This window comes from Accipiter gentilis, chromosome 8, assembly GCF_929443795.1.
Source record: "Accipiter gentilis chromosome 8, bAccGen1.1, whole genome shotgun sequence".
NCBI classification, from domain to species: domain Eukaryota; kingdom Metazoa; phylum Chordata; class Aves; order Accipitriformes; family Accipitridae; genus Astur; species Astur gentilis.
In genome coordinates this window covers 7,074,900-7,097,270 of record NC_064887.1, presented here as the reverse complement: position 1 = coordinate 7,097,270, position 22,371 = coordinate 7,074,900, and the positions used below count along the sequence as shown (strand labels likewise).

Genomic DNA, 22,371 nt, shown 5'->3' with positions numbered 1-22,371 from the left:
TGGGGAAGCGGGGCAGGCGTGTGGGGAGGGCGCAGCAGGGAAGGGCAGAGGGTGCCTGTGGGAGAGGAGGGAAAGCAGGAGGTGCTGGCACGGGTAGCAGGGGTTAGACGTTTTCACCTTTTAAAAAGGCACTTAACCACAATCTTTTTTTAACGGCAGCGGCTGCTTATTTTGGAAAAACAGAAAGAGGTGCTAGAGAAAGCAAGGGTGCAGTGTGGCAGAGGTGCCATGGGGAACACCCTCGGAGCCTGCGGGGACCATCAGACCACTGTGGCGGGTCTCCCACAGTGCTTTACAAAAACGACCACTTTGAAGTTGAGACATCTTTGGTCCTCTAAGTCACTTAATCAGTTCTGCACAATAGATCTGCTAGTCTAGAACTTAACTAAATACACTCTATGCTGCTTTTAATTTCAGTTTTTCCAAAGCTGGATGGGAGTATCGGTGAAGATCCTAGATGGGTCCCGGGTGGCCTGTTGTCTACTTCTGCTCTGAAGGCAAACAGGTAATCACAGGAGCAGGTTGTTATGCAGTTGACACATGTTTTTGCTAGAACTGGTTATCGTATGCAGAGTCTGGGCCTCAGTTATTTTGCGTATTTGACCTGGCCAACAGAATATCCAACTTGGGATAGGAACAAAAGTTTTATCTTGACAGCTGGCAAGTGTTTCATTTCACAGAGCCAGACTTAATTCTATTTTCTACTGCTGCATAGAGAGAGAGATGAAATACAGCTTTGTGTGATACAAGTGAAGTAGCACACCCTGAATATACTGTGATAAAAGAAGTGTTAGGAAGTCAGTTTCTCACCAGAACTTATAAATTAAAAATACAGATCTCACCATTTTATTAAGACAGTCACTGACAGTTTGTAAAAAAAATTCCTAACATACATAAAAGCTTTAGGCCAGAAATAGTGAGGAATTCAAACAGCATCCCCCGCCCGCCCACCCCAACCCACACAGACATCACAATGCAAACTTGATTTTGATTTAAATTGGCTTAATCTTGAAGTGTAGTCCAATAAGACTGAAGACTAGACACTTAAGGTCCTGGACCAGGTAGTAGAACACTCTCAAGCCTTCTGGATCCCTGCAGCACACAACAGAAGGAAGTTAAAAAAAAAAAAGTTAGATTGATGTTCTAACAGAGTAGTTTATAGAACTAACCTATTAAAAAAACTTCTAAAGCCTATAGGGAGACTTTTCAGAGGTCATCTTAGACATTAACAGATTTGTTTCATTCTACGTTGATTGATAAAACATTCTGTACTCCCAAGTTTGCACGTTTAAAGTCTTAACAAAATAGGCATTTTTATTATGAAAGCAAGCAGTAACATCACTTTAGATTTAAAAGCCACGATACCCAGTCTTTTCAGCTTAGGTAAAATACAGAAATCTTGGTTCTTCCAGAGACATTGGTGTGGACAGGCCAACGACAGTTCAGTTCAGACTCTGAATACCCCTAACAGGTTTCTACAGTAAGGTTAGCTGCTCAGTGAGTTTGAATATATAGCGCGTAATGCCACTGTCTAAAAGCATTTGGTACATTATGCTGGAACGCAGAGCACCTGTGCCCCCAGGAACTGATCTGTACTTCTGAAACAATAGGAAATACAAGTACGTAGTGATCAGCAAGTTCTAATATAGTTTGTTACATGAAAACAACAGCAACATAAAAAAGCAGAGTACGTACTTGGATTGGTTTACATCAATGAGTGAACCGATTTTTGACGTCGTAAAGGAGATGTGCTCGTCACCGATTACTATTTCAAGCTCCTGAAAGATGAAAGACTACAGGAAGTCAAACTGCTGCTTTATGGTATTAGTCACAGAAATACTTAAGTACCGAGATGATGCCTTTTCCATTTTTATTACAAAGGTATTGAATGCAGCAGGTCTGTGACTCATTAACTCTCACGACTAAATTGCCATTTATGCGCTGCTCAGGTTTTAGAACAGCATTTGTTCCCCTCTTGGCTAGAAATACTACCGACTCGAAAATAAAAGTTCAGCTATGCTTCTAGCGTAAAAAATTAAAGCAGCAACCAGAAGAGACGCCGTACACCGACCTGTCGGCCGACTCTGTCAGGAGGAGGCCACAGCGCATCATCTTCTTTCGTGATTTCGCTGTCGTCGATTATTCTCTTCAGCTCCTCCATCACGCTCTTGTGCACGTACGCCTACGAACGACATCCCCGGCGTCAGAAAACGACCCCCGGCGCTACCCACCGGCCCACGACCGCTCTGCTTCGCCCATCTCCGAGGCCACGGGGCGGGGGTGCGCCCCTCGGTCGGCCTGCGCCGGAGGCGCAGGCCGGCCGAGGGGCGCACCCCCGCCCGGTTAAGAACCCACCGGCCGCCCCCCTCCCCTTACCTCCTTTCGGATCATGACGTCGTTCTTGTAATTGCTGTTGTTGGCGTAACGCAGCTTCCCTGCCGAAGACAGGAGGGACGTTAAACCCCCGGCCCGGCCCCGCGTCCTCCCTCCCGGGAGCGGAGAACGCGGTCCCCGCCCGGTGCCGCCGCCGCCCGCTCCCCTACCCCTCACCGTCGGGCCGGAACTCGAACTCGAGGAACTCGTGGCCGAACTTGCCCTTGTGCCCCACGTAGTAGCGGAGGTAGAAATCGCTCGCCATGGTCCCGCCACCGCCGCCGCCGAACGTCCCGGCGTGCAACGCGGCGGCGCGGGCGAAGGGCGTCACGGCGGGGCGGAGCTTGCTTCTCTCCCCGCTCCCTTGGGGCGGCAGCGCCGACCGCCGCCGCCAGCCGGAGCAGCGACGGCGGCGGTTGCGGCCGCCCCCTGGCGGGCGCCGGTGGCTGCGGCCGGGCCCCCGCTCCCTCTGTTCGCGGCGGGAGAAGGGCAAGGCCCTCAGCCAAAACTCAAGCGGGGGCGGCCCGGACATCGGCGGGTCCCCGAGCGAGCGGTACAGGTGAGGGGCGCCGCCTCCCCATCCCCTTCACCCCCGCGCCGACCGCCTTCCTCAGGGCAAAGGCTCGGGCCTTCTGCGGGTGGCTCCCCAGGGGTACGAGCTGTTTTCTCGTAGCGCTGTTTGCAGAGTTTGACAGGAAAAAAAAAAAAAAAAAAAAAAAAAAAAAAAAAGTTAGACCGGTGCTTGATCGTCACCCCCCTTTCACCACACCTCAGCTGTGGTGGCGATGGCTTGGGTGCCGTCGCTGAAACACAGAACGGACCCGAGTCCACACGAGTATCGACTTGTCTGACAGGACCACTCGATTCAGTCAGCGAAGGACGTGCTGCATGCCTTGCCCAAAAACTTGTGACTTTTTTCTAGGCGGAAAATGAACGTTATTCACTCGTTAGTTTCTTGTAATATTTAGACGTAGTAGTAACAAAAGAAAAATGAGGTGCAGCTAGCCTTTTATTATGAGTCCAGGTGGTAACATTTAGCGTTAGGGCGTTAAAATTTGAAGCAGTTTTGTGCCTCCCTTGGACAAAGGCAGGAACCCAGCCGAGCTGTTCCCTGGGCTGGGTTTGGCCCCCACGCAGCCAGTGCACCCCTGTGCCTCCTTCTCACTGGTACTGGTTTGTTGAGTTACCCTGTGAAGTTACCTCACGCTGGTGTGGTAGCCTGAAGTTCGAGAGTAAAGGGACTGGTGGTAGTATCTGCCTTTTTGCTCTTTGGAGAACTGCTGAGAGGAAGGGAATAGCCAGAGACATGCCCTTTTGTAAAATATTCCCTTCTGAAAGAAAAATTTACAAATGTGGTATCTCTTGTGCTGATCACTAGAAGGGACGCTTTTTATTGAGGATGCTGAATGGGGGAGCGCATTTTGTACTGTGTTAGTATTGAAAATGGATTTTACGCTGATGAACTTGATTTCATTTAGGCGGTGCTGCAGCACATCCCAGGTGTAGGCAGTTAGTGCTGGATTAATGAAGCTCCCTCTGCTTATTTTAGAGTTACAGCAGGGTTAAGTCTGGCAATATTTACTATTGCAAACTGAGTGGAAATAACTGAACTGCTTCCAGATCTAATCTGTCCATGGAAATAACGTAGTCTTTGGTATGGTTTCGCATAAATAATCAAACCTTTTGATCTCAGTTAATTCTGTGCGGGGGAAAGCCCTAGGTGTCCGCATCTGGGCATTGTTCATACGTAAACTGACTAAACCCCCCATTGATAGGTCAGATTTGGCTCTAGTTTGTTTTTCAGGAGCCCTGTATGTTTTGTGATCTAGCTTCCTCTTCTTGACTATGTAGGAGCTCTGAGCTTTCACTAGTACAGTCAAAACCAAAAAATGTTGGGATTGGTCGTTGATTTCTTTTATCGCAGTGAGAGGCAATACAGTAATTTTCTGGAAAAATATGAATGCTTAAATCTAGGCACTCATAAACTACGTTTAAATAGCTACTTTGAATCTATTTTAGTACTTCATTGGATTAAAATAATGGAGCGAAGAAATTGGATCTTTGTCTCGTTTAACTTAAATTACTATTTGCTTGGACCTAAAGTTACTATTCACTGGGCACACAGAAAAGAAAGAATAATTTATTATAGACTCCCCAAGAGTGAGGGAAGGAAATAAAAACATAGGTAGAGGGAGGTGAAATATTTAAGGCTCACTCTTGAACAGATAATGGACTCTCAGTGTCATTCACTGTGTGGTAATAGGTCAGGCTCCTTCTCCTCTGCCTCAGTTAGACAGCTTTTCTTACATTCTTTTCCCAAGGGAATTGGAGGATATCAAGGGACAATGATCAATAGTGTGGAGAAATCTACTTATGAGTAAAGATTAAAAACTAAATATGTACAACTCAGCTAAATGATGAACTAGAGCACTTTTAAGTCTAATATGACAGTGCTCTCATTGCATTTGTATTGGAGTTTGATTGTTCTGTGTGATGTGACACGTGACGTGCTATCTTGTACTGTGCTTACTTGGAGTAAATTTAATCCTTACCTGTAGTTAGAAGTTAATAGAACAACATCTCCAGAGTTCTGCCAGATGTCATTAGAAAAGTGAAGACATCTTTTGAAGTTAGAGTTTTTTCTATTAGCAAATTAGAATTATGGTTCATTTTGAAGTAAACTCCACACAAGCACCTCAGAAGGTGTTAATGAAACAAGACAGAAGTTTGGTGAACTGAAATAATGCTAGGTTAAAGATGTTCACTACAGAAACTGTAAAGTTTTTGGTTTTTTTTTTTAAGTTTCACTATATGAAGAGAGGTTTAAGAGTAAATTTTAAAATAAATGTTAAATCACTTTTCTTCTTGCATTTACATTAAGGTTAGGAATACTGGAAATATTAAATCTGACTGGGCTTGACTGGAAGATACAGTGGACTTCAGAACACACATGAGACTCTTCTGTTCACTGCTCAGATGCTAGGAGGCAAAGTCAGAACTGTAATGGAAAGCTGGCCTGCATGAGGAAGTTAGTATATGCACTTTGCCTGGATTTATGTCTAGGTTAATTCAGCTTAGCTTCTCATGGTTAAGTGACTGGCACATGTGAAAGATATTCACATACTACACTTGGTCGTGTTTTAACAAAGACTGATGTTACACTAATCCAATTAAATGACTTTCTGTAAGCCTCACAGACTCCTCTGGTTTACAGCTTCCTAATGTTCAGTCTCTCTGGGTGCCATATTCCTGCTAGAGGAGTTATGGTGAGAAAGACCTCCACTTCTGTGAATGAAAAAAAAATTCAGTACTTAGACTGTTCTGCATATTAGTCCTGAGTGTATGCATAAGAAGACGCTCAGTGTTTTGCAGGAAATGTCAGGAATCCTTTTTTCCTGTTAAAAGTAAACTGGAGCAGCAGTCTCTCACAGTGTTTAAGGATCAAACACTTACATGTCTTTTTATGCCATTTCTTCTTTCTGTAAAAAAGACCTAATGTGGTTATATCACCTTATTCTGTTATTGTCTGTCCACTTCTAGCACTTACAGGAAGCTGATGCGGTTCATTGCTGTTCTGTCTATCCAGTAAGGAGCACTTTCAGTGCCACTCTGTGTACAGAGTGAATCAGTGTTTAAGTACTATTGTCCTTTTATAGGAATATTGTCTTGAAACTGATCACTTAATACAGTTCTAATTCTTTAACAGAGTACCAGCTAGCAAAACCCTCTGATGGAAACAGATGGGAGCTACCACTAGGAAGCCTTGCCAGACCTGGGGGCCTGATGAGAAAGTTTTTCTGGGGTGAGTTCTGTCTAAATGACTGGGACAAAGTCATGGCTGTCCTTCTGGGCTTAGTAGCTTGGGCTATTGAATCAAAGGTCCCCATATGTTTCCCATCACAATAAACCTACCTGTCTGTCATTCTGTCACTTGGGGCACCTTTCTGGTAAAATATTTGAGTTTTTCTCCAGTCGTCTCACAATTTAACTGGCTATAGATAGTATCCAAAGTGTATTAATTCAAGAAAAGTGTGTTCTTTTGGAATCTCAAAGGGCTGTTTATAATTAAAGTAGGTGCTTAAAAATTACTGATTTCTTGGCCATAGTTTCCTGGGTTTAGGCAGATTCTTGGTAATAACTATATAAATGCGAGAAAGGATTAATTGTTTTTCATATCTTTGGGCTTGAATATTCACAGTTGCATTTTGCATTCTTTATGTATTTCCATTCTATAAAATATCTAAAAGTTGGCCCATCAGTAGAAGAGTCCTACTGATACAGAAATAGCTAACCCATTGCTTTCTTAACATTTATAGGTAGTGCAAAGAAATTAAAATATGAGCCTAAAAAAAGTAACATTCATATTTATACCAGATTGAAGGATTTTTGGTGGAACTATTAACCTGCTTATTATATGAACTTGATTGTCCAGTCTAAAGATAATACCAAGTATAAACTTTGTATGTTCCTCTTAAGTACTGTCTGGTTTGACTTCAAGTTCAGAGGGGTTTTTTTTTGTGAGAGAATGACTCTACTGTAATTGTGTAAGTTTTTTTTTTTTAGAAGGCTTTTCAGGAATATCAGTGCTTAATGCATTGTTGTTTAAATTACTGTGTTGGAGGGAAGAGGAAACCAGAATATGAGTTATCCTGAGAACCGGCATTTAAATTCATCTGGGAGGTGTCAACTGTCTTTGAGTTCTGTATACTAATTCTAACATATTTTATGATGAATGTATATTCTGAGTGAGATAAAAATGTTTTTTGCTATGTGTGTGTTAGTTTTTTTGTCTTCTTCAAATAAATGTCATGTTTGATGGCATTACAATAGATAGTGTATTGCTACCACAGTGTTGTTTGGGTTATCTTGACACATTTATAATCAAAAAGCATGCTATGCTTGAATGCATTGGCTTAAGCTCGTATTTGTGAAAGACAGAAATGTGTGGATTGTAGTTCTTTTCATTCTGCTTAAAAGCATAAGCAAACAGTAATTGTTCTGTCTGAAGAAAGTATCTCTATAAATACACATTTTTAGCATTATTATTTTAGATATGATAGAAGGACTGTAGTATAACAATGTGCATATCAAATCTTGATACTGATACTGGTTTATAAGGTTTCTGTGGTTTTTGTTGTTGTTGTTGTTGTTGTTTTAAGAGGAGCAAAATTTACATGATTTTCACTTCTGACCTGTGGGGAGCAGGTATCTATGGGACTTGGCGAAACAGGAGAAATCAGATAAAAATGCTCTGAATATTTCTATTTGTTTGGGGTTTTTTTCTCATGTTAGTAAAAGCTGGTGGAAAGCTCTAATAAATCAACCTGGTTTGGATCCCTAATTTAACTTAGTTTTAAGGTTGCAAGGTTTATGAATTGTTTGTGTTTTTCTGAAAACCTGCTTATGCCATTGAAATAGTTGTATTTCTGCTATTTTCTTCTCTTCACTAGAAATGTTGAACAGTTTGGAGAATTGGATGACAGAATTTTTTTCACAGATGCTGAATAAGTCAGGTTCTTTTCTGATATCTTCCATGTCTGTAACTTGTGAAACTATGTTCTAAACATGCGGAATTTTATGCAATTGCTTTTCCTTGTATCTACAGAGGCTTTAATTCTTACTGATTCCCATATCAAAGAAACTACTTTCACTGACTACATTAAGACAATATAATCTTTGGAAGTTAATAAATTCATAGAGTGTTTCTTTAAAATATATTTGACAGCATTTAATGTGTTCCATGGTGTGAATCTTGACTTTGCATGTAGATCCTGTGTTACTTATACCTGTGTTACTTCTTTCATTGCTGGGAAGAGAATTCTATTCTAGTTCTGAAGAATGTTAATTTCTATGCCTCTGTGTTGTGTGAAAGGTAATTAGTATCAAAACATAGGTGAGTTGGCAGTCCATTGTGGCTATTAGAGACAAACTGACTGTGAGTTTCTGTGTTAATACCAAGCTGTGCGTTGTAATATGCTATTTTGAAAAGACATCCGATTTTATATATTGAAATTGTGATATGGATAAGTTTTATCTACTTGGTTAAAAATATAGCTCTGTTAAGAAGTAACATCTACTCTTTTGGTGCCAAGTTACTACTCTGAGGTAAGGTTTTCACTGCTGTGCTATGCTGCTGTTACCAGCTGTTGACTGAAAGACATTCTTTGCAAACCCACATTCTTGCTTTCAAGACAATACTCGCTGAAGATGACTGAGTAAACAAAAATGTGATGTGTTGACACCTGTATTAGAAGAAAAAAAAATCCTAAGCCTGGAATAGACTCAGATGTATAAATGAGTGTCTGAAAAGGAGAAAGATTAATGGAAATTAATAGAAAACAGGACTGGAAGGGAATGTCATAGTTGCCATGTTCACCCCCCTGTCCTCAGACAAGATCAGCTATCTCTCATGTCAATCTTTTTGTGAATTTTAATGAAGCTTTTTGATTTTGATTGATTTTGATTCTCTGCTTTTTCTATAGATTGTTTTTGTGGCAAATGCAAGTTTCTCATGTAATTTACTTTCTCATTTGAAAATTCAGGCCCCATGCTAGTCTGTCTGGTTCTAACCTGTTTGGTTTGGCAGTGCTGAAAGTTGGTGTGTAGTCCAGCATATTAGAACTGCTAGCCTTGAAGAGTAACGGAGGCGCAGTACAGATGAATCCACCTCATTATAGTTTATTTCCACAAATAATTTAAGAAAATAAATATTACTTACTTAAATTGAGGTTTTTTCATGGTAGGACTGTGGCTTCAACTTACACAAAATATTATTTGTACTTATTTAAATATAGGTGTGTGTTAATTCTCACTTTAAAGTTTTACAGAGATATTTATGAGGGCTGATATGGGGAAGCTTGTCTCTAGTGGTTTCTTCTGAGATGCAGAAGGAATCTGGCACATCTTGACTGAAGTTAGCCTTTGTGAATTGTCCTCTAAGCAGTTCCCCCAAAACGTTGGTATTACATAAGAAAGAGGCGTCTTATGTCACTGCATGTTTCAAGCTCTTCATTTAGAAATTAGCCAAGAGCAGTATTCTTTTCATGTATTTCTGTGGAAGCTGATTTTGTTAAAACAGATCTGCCAAAATATTTGAAGGTTCCCCAAGTGGCAGGAAGCAAAGGTATTTATTTAACCTTTAGTCTGTCACCTTCCTGTAGGAGTGGGTTATGTCTACAAAAGGGCTGTATGTCTGTGGAAGTAATCAAAAGTTTGTTGAACATTTTAGCTCTTGAATTGGAATGTCCAGGTTCTGGTCCATGTCACTTGAAAGGACCTCTTAGTTTTGTTGAGCTGCTCAAGATGATACTTCAGACCTGGGCTACTAAGAAACTTTTACTTGCTTCCGTGTGGCCTTGCTTTGTCTTCAGTAAACATTGTGCTAATTTTTTTTTTCTTTTATTTGAAGTGGTTTACCAAATCCAAGTTTTGATCATCTGCCAGAGCCTGTTGACACACCAGAATTTCACAAAATTTACAGAGGTGAGAGACCTGGGGCAGTGCATATATAACAGAAACTTTTAAATTTTACCTTTAGAGACATGCTTATGCTGCTCTGAGTGGACCTCATATTCTCTGTTATGCTTTGACAAGAAGCTGAATTGAATTTTATTTCTTTCCAACATTTTAACCTGTGTTTCTGCATACACTGTAATTGGTTTTGCATTTCCTTTTTTCTCATGCTTGTCATCTCCTCTAAACAACTCATGTTCTTCCAACACCTTTGATTCTACTATTTAGTTCTTTGCTTTTCCCTTATTCTATAAAGAAGGAAACTAGTCTAGTAGATCAGGAGATCCAAACATAAGGTTTCATTAGCAAAAAGGTAGAGACCTCTGGCCTGGCCTGTCTTCTCACAGAAAACTGCCAGGCCTTACTTGTCCCCTGCATGCATCAGATTTTCCAATCTCTACAGCCATTTGAAAACTTAGGTCAAGAAAAATACATTGCTTTCTTTTTACATAGATAATTGTACCTTTGACAGTCTTTGATCTGGTGGATGCAAAAGTACCATCCGTTTCCTGTACAATCCTTATTTGTAAAACCTTCATATAATTTTCAGGGAACCCTAGCAAGAAGCAGGCAAACCCTCAACTTTCAAGACAGCCCTTGCAGATAGACTTTATGGGCAGGTGATGTGCTGAATTCATTCAGAGTTGCCATGGCAACCTTTTTCTTCTTTATCGGAAAAAGACTGCTTTATCAGTAAATGTACCCTTTCACAGTACCCTGCGACTTTTGTTCAGGGGTCTCATAGCTATTAGAAGCAATGGATAGGTGGACCCTGAAATTAGCAGTGTCACAGGCCCTCTTGTGCATCTTTGCTCACTAATGCTTTTTATCCTTCGTCTGTATTTATATAAATACCAGTATTAAATAAATCCCAGTATTTATTCCCTCCACCTTTTCTACATTTTTTTGGCAAAAGACTGTTCCATACTGCATGGGGGCATATAGTTTCAGATTCTGGGTTTTGAGCACTATTATTTTATAGCTAGGAGATACCTTTCTAAGTCCTGCTATTCTCCTGCCCACTTTCCCTGATCTCAAAGAGTTCTTGGTCATCTTTTACAAGAGTATTGTTTTGTTGTGCATAACTGCTCTACTGCCCCTAGGAGCCATCAGATTGGTTATGTTTCATGTCACTGGCAATTTTTCAGTGGTAAAAAAAGAAAACAGGAGGATGGAAACCCAAACTGAGATGAAAATGGTGATACTGATTGTAATAACTAATCCCCTTCCAGAAGCGAGGGAGTTATTTCTCTGCATGTAGATCTCATAATAAAGTGATTTGACTCTCTCTCAGAAAATTATTCTTGATTTCTAGTCAGTCAGGATTACTTTGACTATGAGTCTACCCTGTTAAACCATGAGGATGGTGCATAAGCAGTACCTTATTGACAACGGTTTAGCAGAGTGGTGGATAGCAGCTTAATGAATTAATGCATAAATTTTTATGTATGTGTGCATATGCATATGTTTTTTCCTACATTGAATAAAATATCTTGCCCACATATGGCTCTTGGGATTAAAAGGATTGGAAATAATAATACATTTCTATTTTCAATGAATAAACCTATTTTGCAGTTATCCCTGTCAGCAACATCCATCTGTTGAACATTACTTACGCAGTGTCCCCACAAGAGAAAAATTACAGGTAAAATGATGCTTAGACTATCATTACATTAATTATGTAATTATTATTAATTTACATTATATTTTTATTTCATGCTGTTTATAAAACACTTTTGTATAGAGAATCCAATAAGTGATCAAGACCTCATCTTGTGGTAATACCACAGAAAAGGATAATTTCAGGAAATATACTTTGTGCTTCTGATTCTTTGAGAATAGCATACAAAATGGTATCAGTATTAGGTCCAGTATCTCAATGTTGACATAAGAGATATAATATCCCATAAACATACTTTACTTTTAATAATCTTCATTGTACAGGCTGTGAACTGATACGTGTGTGTTTTAGGACCCTGAGAAGATACAGGGCTGGTTTGGATGGCTGGTCATATCCCAATCTTCCCTGCTTTTGGCCTCTGGGCCCCTAGCCCAAATACCCATTCTTATTTCAGCACCAGCCTTTGTGGCTTGCTAGCGTGTGTGGTCTTTGACTCAACTTTGAGGGAGATGCTACAGATCTCTGATGGTACCTACAGAAGCTCCCGTGTTAAGGTTAGGAAAGGTGCACGTTTTCCCCTCTGTGGTGGCACAAAACTCTGATTTAGGAAGAACAAAAGAGCTTAAATGCTTGCCCAATCACTTTGCATCCTGCAGTGGAATAAAAAAAGGTCAGGCAATAAATTATGTTCAAAAAGAAGACTTCTGTAGAATGGATTTGGTTTATTTAATAGTAAAGAAAAGGTCATGTCTTTTGTTCTTTTATTCTCACATAAATTGATTTTGTAGAGTTGAAGTTGGTTTATCACCATTTGTGTTCTATAGCTTTGTTACTTCAGCACTGGAGAAAAGGTCATCTTCTTAGTGGGTACCTGATATTCCATGGTCCATTAAAACTGCATTATTTCTGCTGAAGCTGAGGTTCTTTTTTTTCTTCCATTTTTTTCTCTTTTCTTTTTTTTTCCCCTCTTAACTTCACCTGTCCCAAGTGAATGCAGCTCCAACTGGGTAAGTTGTCATGCAGTCTAGTATATCAGAGGTGCCTGCACATGATTATATCTTTGTTTTATTTGGGTTATAGAAACTTGAATATCTCAGCTGTGCTAGCCTGATACACCATTTAGATTCATGTAGATTTTTTTCATGTTTTATTCACTGTGCAAGAGCTCAAAGAGATTCCACTCTGGTATCTTTCCTTAGGGGAGTGAATTGCATTATCTGTATCAAAATGAAGTGTCAGTAGAAGGCAGCGACCGACTATTGGTATTCTTATTGTTTCATTGACCTTTAACTTCTCAACATGAAGCTGCTCCAAGAACTGAAAGCCTTTCTAACAACTCACTCTATATCCACATTTTTTTAAAAAATAACTCTCCCCTTGATTTCTAGTAGAGATCTAACTAAGAAAATATGAGGGCATCTCAGGAGTGAAAGCATCTGGGAGGAAGGAACCAGTTTGGGGATTGCAAGACTGGTAGTAGTTAAACAAAACAAAACCAACGAAGTCAGAAACCCCAACCCAAAACCTTGTGACTCTTCAGTCTCCTCAAACCTTCACATTTCTTTCATCTTATTGAGAAGCTTTTTGGTGTAGTATTTATATACTGTAAAAGGATTTTTTGTTATTGTTTTAGAGGCCTTTTTATTGCTCTTGACGTAGAGGGGTAATACTAACACCTATAAAGATAATGGAAACAGATAAAGACATTTGTAGGAGACGAAAGAAAGATTGAGAGAAGCAGCTTGAGGGAAGCATCAACAATGGGGAGAGACAAAACTTGGTAAAGAGAAGGGGGGAGGGGGGCAGAGGCCCTCCAAGCCTTTCCAAGAAACGTCTCAAACACTGGCAAGTACCCTGAAATGAAACCATAGTTGCGGGCTGGATAATGTGGAGTCTGGATAACACAGGCCTTGTGCTCAATGAACTGATAAAGCTGACACTTGACCCATGCAGGAGGAATAGCACGGGATGGGGCTGGAGGAGGAAGCCCTGTGGAGACAGGACGGTTCTGCTCTGGTGCAACTTGTGAAGCTTGTTAGCACTCTGTTTTCGGGGCCACTGTGTCTGATGAATAACCTTTGCCTCATTACCCATGAAATGCATATTAAAGTTGACACCCTTGCATATGCTAATGAAGATTATGGAGATCACGCTAAACTTCTGTGACTATAGCGCTTGTGTCTCAACCCGAATCATGCTACATGTCACCTGGGGGTGGCAGGGGCAGAACTTGAAACGAAACTGCCACTGTGCCAGTAGGATGGGTCGTACTGATACGGTGAACATAAAGGGGGAAGATAGGTGCCACTGGGGAGGGAATCCTCAGAAGAGCACTCTTATGAACCAGAGACCCCCCCATTGGCTGGACCAACACTGGAACCAGGACCGGTGATCTCTATCTCTCCCACCCATCCCCCCCCTTCTCTTTTCTCTTAGAGTTAAGTAACACAATGCATACCTTACTGCTTGCCGTAATTTGTTACATACCTAACCAAGTATTGGAAAAACTAGTTTAAGACCTATATTAATCACTGTGGGAATCTAATAAATGTTTGTATACAGACCACACTGCTGGGGATTTGAGAATCCGAGTCACTCACCCTCCTCTTCTGATTGGGTCGTGACATTAAATTGGTGTCATAGACAGGATCCCCTCCGTGTTAGAAGGTCCTAAGGGATACCGATTCTCCATCTGGTGAACATGGACAGGGAGAACAGGGAAGCAACCTCTCAGCTATAAGCTGGGAGAGGTTCAAGCGTTAGCAAGCCACGACTGCCTGGGAAATGTTGGTTCTTGACTGCTCCCCAATTCTTGAGAAATTGAAGGAGTACGAGGCGTGTTCTACTCCACTGGGAGTGGTCTGGACCCACAATAATTGTCATAATCCAGAAGTAGTGTCAAGTTTTATCACTAACCTTGTGAAGGACCAAGGGTTGTGTTCAGGTAAAGGAAAAGCTATAGTGTGTGCAGTATTAGGGGCAGTACTGACTGCAGCCCAAAAGGAGAGAGACTTGACTGGGCAAGCAGAAGGGGAGACAATCAGATCCTTGCAAGATCAGGTGGAAGTTCTATAGGATCAGTTGGCCAAGGAACATGATGTTAACAGTCAAGTCCTTGCAAGAGCAAATTGGAATTTTGCAAAGCCAATTAGCCGCTGAGCATAACGCCACTCAGTGACTCCACGCAGCTCTGTCAGATGCCCTGGACCGAGACAAAATCTTACGGTCTGAACCAGAGGAGTATGAACAAGAAACTGTGACTAAATGGATCTTAACTCTATCCTGGCTAGTGAACCGGGATTTACAAGTCTGGCAAAATTGGCCACTAGACCCTTGTATCCGACAAAGGAGTTAGAGATGAGCCGAGAAAGTTTTTACCCCAAAAACGAGGAGGCAATGTTGAGACCTCTAATTAAGACTGAGACTACTGGTAACAGTCAGGCGGGAGGAGCCCTGCAAGTCACCATCCGAATGGTACTGTATTCAGCGACCGAACTATCAAAAATCCAGGAAGAATATACTAGACTAGCTCAAGAAACCAAGACTGAATACGTATGGAGGGTATCATTGACCATCAGAGACTGGGTTTTATTGTCAGAGGATGAGGGACGGGGTTATTGGGGGCTCAGGCTATTTTTGACCACTGATGACCCAAGAGGACTGTGTTCCTTAACCCAACGAGCTGCATATTGGGCAGGGGGCTTAGATCCCATGGAACAAGGGGACCCAATGTGTATTGAGACCCCAACTATAAACCACTGAACTGAAAGTCTGCAAAAGACTGCTTGTCTCCAGTTGGTGCATGGCAGACATTTAGTACCTCAACAACCCTCCCCCATGCTATTAAATGCCAACCCCGACAGGATGACTCCCCTGATCTGGGGCTTGTCTGACTCTTTAAAACTGTATGCGGTCCAACTCCAGGACCGTTTGCGGGATGCATTAGCCCCAAAAGGAGGAAGACGGAACCAGCAGGGGGGGAGCTATGACCTGGGGGGAAGTGGCACAAGAGTTGATTAAGTATGACTGAAGGATGGGTCTCACAGGGGAAACGGGTAAATCTAAACCCTCTGTGCATGGAATAGAACAAGGGGAGACGCCCCCCACCCCAAAATCTACACTCAAAAAGAAATCTGTTGTGGGCTGAAGGAATTGAGAAGGGGGTTCCCTGGGGCTTAATGGATGGCCTACCCACCATAGCCCTAGAGAAACTTATTCAAGCACGGAAAGAGCAGAGGAGATTACCCCTCAGGACGGAGCAGCACTCCCGGGGGAAAGGCGGGGTGGAACCAGTATCTAACAAGATGGCAGTAACTGTCCCTCAAACACCTACTGCCCCTGAAAACAACTTGATTGATCTCGAGTCGGGAAACTGGACGTGCTGTCCCCAGTTAGTGAGCTGGGGAATGCCCAGTGGGTCCACCTAAGAAGGCTCACAGAAAATAGTAAGGGAGACTTGTTGATTACCTTTTCCCTTGGCCCTTTTAAAACCCCAGTTACATTTTAATTGACACTGGCGCTCAAGTCTCAGCACTCTGAGCGGATGTTGCTGATTGCAATGGAATAACTCCCAATAAAAAACAGATTTGGGTTACAGATGTTTTTGGAGACTCTAAGCCACAGCCAACAGTTTGGGTTAAATGCTGGTTACCTGGAAATGAAACTGCAGTTGAGGCTATCATGATTTTGGGAACTTTCGTCATGAATATTTTGGGACTCGATCTATTAAAGGAATGAGCCTGGGTGGATTCAAAGGAAGGGAGTGGAAATTCGGGCTCCCTACTGCCTCTATGAGACTTTTACAGCAAGTGCCTGCACTTCCCCCCTCCACATTTGTTAATGTAAAACTCTACGCCCTACCCCGGGGAGCAAGGGAAGAGATCTCCTCAGTGACAGCTGAACTACAAGAGGAAGGAACAATAGTCCCCGCACACTCACCTTATAATTCCCCAGTGTGGCCAGTCTGTAAACCCAATGAGAAGTGGTAGCTGACAATTGACTACTGGCATCTAGATGCCAGCACAGGCCCCTTGACAGCTGTAGTGCCTAACATAGCTGAATTGATTGTGACCATACAGGAGTGTAAGCCCACCAAATTTTGGCAACCATTGACATGAAAGATATGCTTTTTTATGGTCCCCTTGCAGGAAGCAGACAGAGATCGTTTTGCCTTTACATGGGAGGGTGTGCAATTCACTTTTATGTGTCTCCCCCAGGGATATTGCCAGTCGCCAACCATTACTCACTATGTGCTGGCACAAGAACTGGCCCAAATCACTCCTGGAGAGGGGGTTAAAGTATATCAATATATTGATGAAGTACTGATTGGTTGCCCTGATGCCACTACAGTGGGACAGACCCAGACAGAGGTAATCACCCACCTAGAAAATTTAGGACTCCAAATTGCAGCCAAAAAAGTACAACTCCCATCTTCCGAGGTGAAGTTCCCGGGTATCTGGTGGAGGGGAGGAATGGTGTGTATTCCTCCTGAAACTTTAACTATCCTCGAGCAGGTAAAAATGCCTGAAAATAAGAAGAAACTGCAACATGCCCTAGGCTTGCTAGTATTTTGGAGGAAACACATTCCCGATTTTTCTATCATAGCCTGCCCCCTCTATGATTTAACATGCAGAAGCGCTACTTGGGACTGGACCCCCATCCACAAAGAAGCCTTACAGTTGTTAATTTTTGAGGCTGGGGTATATCAGGCCTTAGGGCCAATACACCCGACAGATCCACTTCATGTCAGGTGGGGTTTTTGCAATTCACAGACTATCCATAGATATGCGGCAGTGCGGACTGGAGGGTTTGACCTGTCCTGTAAGGTTTCATTCGTACAGTTTCAAAGATGCAGAAAAACGTTACTCAGTTTTGGGGGAAGGGTCTCTTTGTGGTTAGCCTAGCTCTACAGGAAGCTGAAAGAATCATACAGCACTAATCAATCATTCTTCAAGAACCTTTTAAGGTCTTGAAACCAGTACTGGCTGGAACTGCCCTCCCATGGGGGTTGTGCAGGAGAAACAGTAAGGAGGTGGTACGTGCAGTTAGATTGCTATTGCCGCACACGACAGGTAGAAGAGGGAACACCCAAAGTGCTCCAAATACAAGATCCACCCTCTGACCACCCAGACATAGAACCTCCACCCTCATGCATAAAACCTGCTCCTCTATTTGAACCCCACCTGAAGAACATATGGTTTACTGATGTGTCCTCTAGGAGAGAGGGACAGGTATGGAAATACTGAGTGGTAACCCTGTGTGTTGATTCAGGGAACCAAATCATGGCAGAAGGTGAGGGAAGTGCTCAGGTAGGAGAAGTAGTTGCTGTGTGGAGCATAATTACTAAAGAGGCTGGGGCTAAAGAACCAGTGTTTATTTACATGGATTCATACACTGTGTTAATGGGAGGAAATCCTGAACATAGCCAAATGGAAATCTTTTTTAGTAGGATGGATCGCTGCGCACCAGACAGGAGACCATCCAGCTTACCTTTTGAATGATCAGCTGGATTCGCTGACCCACTTAGCAAGGTTGACTGTAGAGGGTGAAGAGGAAAAATGGGAGCACTTATTGGAATGGTTGCATGTAAAACGAGGCCACTCGGGGAGCAAAGATTTGTTCAAAGAGGCAGTAAGTAGGGTATGGTCTGTAACCAGGAAATTGTACAATACCATTATTTCAGTGTGGGGGCTATGCCGTACTGGGCTAGGAGAACACAACCCTCTTAAGGACCAACTCCTACACCTAAGGGACAGTAAGGGACAATATGGGACACCTGGCAGGTGGATTATATTGTTGCTTTCTGGGTTTCTGAGGGAAACCACTATGTATTGGTGGGAGTTGAAATAGTGTCGGGCCTAACCCAGGCAGAAGCTGTATCTTGAGCGACAAGGGAAAGTATGGTGAAGGGGTTAAAACAACGGTTTAGCTGCTTGCCTAAACCCAAATCAATCCGATCAGACAATGGAAGCCACTTTACTGCTAGGGTGTTTCAGGAGTAGGCTTGGGACAAAGTAATCTAGTGGGTTTTCCATACCCCATACTACCACCAAGCGAATGGGATTGTGGAGCATACCAACAGTGTTCTAAAGCGGGCCCTAAAACTCCATGAACTGGGATAGCCACAACAGGTGCCAGACACAGTAACAAGAGTAAACAGCTGGTGGGGAATCAATGGTTGCCCATGGATCACAGTCTTCTGTCCCAGGGCTCAGTCTGTACTTCCCGGGGAGAAAAAAGCCAAAGATCTGTGAATCCCCTTCACTGCCCTGGGCAACCCGTTCTAGTGAATTTGCGCACTATTGGAACAGTACCTCTAACCCTGAAAACTCCTGTCAACTTATATGCGTGGACAGCCACTGATGCTCATGGGAAGGACCATCGGATCCACACTAGATGGGTTGTCCCATCTTTTTAATTATTTTCTGTTTTATATATGTTTTACAGATTATAAACAACCGTCGTGGGACTTAAGTTTTCGATTGTTGAGTGGGTTATTCCTTGCATTGTTTGTCTGATTTTATTAGGCCTGGTTTTGTTCTTTACTAAGGAAAGATGGTGTGGGAGAAATTTGTATTCTTACTTTGTGAATATATAATCCTGTCTCAGTCAACTGGAAATTTGAATAACCAACCCAACTTGGCATGGGAGTTGATACAAGGGTTTATGCATATTTGGAACCATACAGACCAGGGGGTATGTATCGCCCTCCCCAGTTCCGCATCAGAAGGGTTCAAATTTACAATGATTAGTCTAAATCTTACAAAAATATTGAAAAATGAGTTAAACAGTCTTAACCAAACAGAGGGAAACGCCACATGGGGAATAATTGAGTCCCCTTTTCTTGACCAGAAGGAGGGCCAACCATGGAAGAGTAATGGGACATGGATTGAACACCCGAGGGCTTTGTATCAACTCCCGAGCAATTCTACTTGGGAAGATTTATGGAACCAAACTTGTTATTGGTCCTTAACCAATAATGCTAGTATGGAACTAAAGAATGCCACCTCTGTTCCTGTTCCTTGTACCATAGTGCCATGGTGGGATTCCCCCTCTGAAGGTGGTTACTTTGAACATGAGTATAACGTGCATTGGGACACGGATTGGTGTATACACATCCCTGACAAACCGGGGGAAACTGATCTTGTTGACCGTAGTAGATATGAATGGGCCTGGTCTCTGAAACGACTATTTAACCCCAACCATCCTTTGTCTTCTGTTTCTAACCTCCCTGATGGGACAAAGATTGAGTGGGAGGCTGGGGTTCAAGGTTGTATGTATAGCCAAGTTGAGCTCCCCACTGGGGAAACCCTATGTTGGAACAGACGAAAACATAGGAGCACTGCTCCAGACCATAATGGGTCCTTGTTGAATTGTTCTCGAATATTAAACTGTTCTACTGGAGCAGGTGACCCATTAGAAACTTGGTATATTCCAGAATTGAGAACATTTATTCGAGACATGTGTACCTGTTGGGGTTACCCCAACTACGGTTACCGGAATCAGGATGACCGGTGTAATGGCTCCTTTAAAGATCCCAAAATAGCACTCTCCTGTGGCATTCCAGTCACACATGGACCAGATCATCGGAAGGTCTGGAGTCCAGATGGAAGGCAACAGGAGGTACCTCGAGATGACCCATTTGATTGCTTCCAGTCAAGATATTCAGCCCCGCGAGGGATGGTGTGGGCGTGTTCAGATGGGAAATTGTATTCCCAGTTAAATATGTATGAAATGGCCGGATTGCAGTGTTCTGTTGGCTTCCCCTCCATGTGTCCGTCTAGAGTGTTTCATTTTACACCTCGTCGCAACAGGATACAGAGAGATCTTGGTAGCCCGGCAGATATAAGGGAAGGGATTGCAGGAATACAAATACCTGATTACTATACATTTGGACAAACGTTTGCGTTAAAATTGGAGGCATTTTTTGCGCCAAGTGAGGTTATTGACAAACATCGATATGCCCTAGATAATTTGACTTGGCAAGTACATGTCCTAAGTAATTGGACAAGGTATGCTTTTGGGGAAATGAATGTACAAGTCCAACATGTGTCAAAGATGACCCTGCAAAATCGATTAGCCTTAGATATGCTACTGTTGAAAGAACATGGAGTATGTGGAATGTTAAACTTGACAAAAGGGGAATGTTGTATCACCATCTACAATGCCTCCACCACTATAGAGGAAGCACGCGCAAAGATGAAGGAGGTCGCTGACAAGACTGGAGAACTATTTCAAGCAATGCAGCCAGCAGATTGATTTGATGGGCTTAGCCCTGGATCATGGATTGCATCAATGTTGAAGTCCCTTGGACTCATGGGGTGGGGAAGATGGCTTGTAAATATTGGTCTTATGGTATTGTGTGGATTCTTGTTTTTAATGCTAGGCCTTGCAGCAGTTAGATGTATGATTTCTTGCCTTCTGTATTCTCTTTCCTCTGTACCTGTTCGCTATGTACGGATCTGTTGTGAAATGGAGTGGTTTGGGTCGCTTAAAGAATCACCTTCAAGGGTATTAGCAAAAATGATTTAATTGGAATTTATAAAAGCACGACTTGATAGAATTTGATGGCAAGGTTCACTCTATTACTTAATACATGGATGAAATGTACAGAGGAAAATTAAGTTAGAATCAAACTGAAATTATGTATACAGAAACCAAAGATGCAGTAGGGTAAAAGAGAAACATACAAAGGAAAATCAAGTTAGAATTGATTTCTCATGATTTGTACAGGGATCGGGAATGTAAAAAGGTAGGGAGACCCTCCCGTTGAGTCACAAGGTTCAGAGAAGACCCCCTTGCTTTCTAAACTCCTATCAGAGTCTAGGTGCAGCTGGATTGACTCCTAGTCTCAGACTTGGTCAACGGTTTATGACTAATAAAAGGGATACAAAAGGGTAAGGAAATTCCTCCCATTGAGTCACGAGGTTCAGAGGAGACCTCCTTGCTTTCTAAACTCCGGTCGGAGTCTAGGAGCAGGTGGATCAACTCCTAGTCCCAGACTTGGTCAGCAGTTTATATCCAAAGGGAATATGAGTATAATAGCAGCCTGAGATCCATTCACAGTTGAATGATGTTCACGACAGTAATTTAAGTGTAGATTTGAAAAGCAATATTTGTAATATACTTACTATAGAATATTCAGGTTAGTACACACACACACAAGCACAAAGACACTAAGAGATATACATCAGCATGTAAAAGAGGTATACCTGTTAAAAATTCCCCTCGAGTTCAGTGAAAATATTCACATCAACTGCTTTGGCATCTTTCTCAACAGGCAAAGGGTTGAACCTCGAGGGGCGGAGTATCAGCCCAAGTCTTGTTGGTTTTTGGTGACAGACCTCCGATCTTCACAAACTGAAAAGTTTGTGAGCTCTGAGAGGCGTCCCACTCAGAGGGAGATGCTGGTGACAGCCCACTGCGGTCCAGGAGAGCTCAAAATGTTGCACTTAGTACTGCTGTTGATAGGTTCAGGAGGTGATTGGCTTTAGTCATCAGAAAATTACTGGGATTCCAGTAGTGCTGGTACTGGTTCACATGAGTTACGATGCAGATAAGGAAGGCTCCAAGGCTGCCAGAGAATGGCTTAAGATTCAGATATGGGATGCTCCAAGGCTGTCAGGAGAGGACTGAGATATGTCCCAAGGTTGTCAGGAAGTGACTAATTATCTCTACTCCTGTCCCCAGCCTCCGCTCGGCAACAGGAGTCCTTGGTACGGTCAGTGTAGCTCCCTGTCTTAGCCATGCAAGAGTTCCTGGTATGGTCAAGGGACGCTTAACCTCCCCGCTCATTACAGTTATGCTAAGGCCTACTGAGACTTCCCGAGTCTGTAGATCAGCCCAGAGAGGAGGAAGAAATGCAC

At 42.6% G+C, this 22,371-nt stretch overlaps 2 protein-coding genes across 5 annotated transcripts; one reads left to right on the top strand and one right to left on the bottom strand.

The window, feature by feature from the left end:
* The first annotated feature begins 16 nt into the window (after positions 1–16).
* On the top strand, positions 17–22,371 carry LOC126042299 (uncharacterized). Of its 4 annotated transcripts, XM_049809203.1 has the most exons (6): positions 17–314; positions 418–505; positions 6,080–6,175; positions 9,782–9,855; positions 11,461–11,530; positions 18,953–22,371. In XM_049809203.1, the coding sequence occupies exon 6, from the start codon at positions 19,061–19,063 to the stop codon at positions 20,762–20,764; it is 1,704 nt and encodes a 567-aa protein (XP_049665160.1). In that variant the 5' UTR covers positions 17–314; positions 418–505; positions 6,080–6,175; positions 9,782–9,855; positions 11,461–11,530; positions 18,953–19,060; the 3' UTR covers positions 20,765–22,371. The 4 variants fall into 4 exon arrangements, with proteins under 4 accessions (XP_049665160.1, XP_049665157.1, XP_049665158.1 ...); XM_049809200.1 differs by having other exon boundaries at positions 17–505; XM_049809201.1 differs by lacking the exons at positions 17–314; positions 418–505 and adding an exon at positions 2,843–2,932.
* Positions 956–2,683, bottom strand: MAGOH (mago homolog, exon junction complex subunit). Its single transcript, XM_049809259.1, has 5 exons — positions 2,551–2,683; positions 2,377–2,435; positions 2,072–2,182; positions 1,696–1,778; positions 956–1,092 (listed from the first exon to the last, which is right to left on the bottom strand). The coding sequence occupies exons 1-5, from the start codon at positions 2,636–2,638 to the stop codon at positions 993–995; spliced, it is 441 nt and encodes a 146-aa protein (XP_049665216.1). The 5' UTR covers positions 2,639–2,683; the 3' UTR covers positions 956–992.

Excerpts from the sequence above, each read along its gene's own strand:
- MAGOH (XM_049809259.1), bottom strand. The coding sequence starts at position 2,638 with ATGGCGAGCGATTTCTACCTCCGCTACTACGTGGGGCACAAGGGCAAG. Across the intron at positions 2,436-2,550 it reads GTTCGAGTTCCGGCCCGACG|GGAAGCTGCGTTACGCCAAC; the intron begins GTGAGGGGTAGG and ends TGTCTTCGGCAG. Across the intron at positions 1,093-1,695 it reads ATTGATGTAAACCAATCCAA|GGATCCAGAAGGCTTGAGAG; the intron begins GTACGTACTCTG and ends TGTGTGCTGCAG.
- LOC126042299 (XM_049809203.1), top strand. The coding sequence starts at position 19,061 with ATGGTGTGGGAGAAATTTGTATTCTTACTTTGTGAATATATAATCCTG.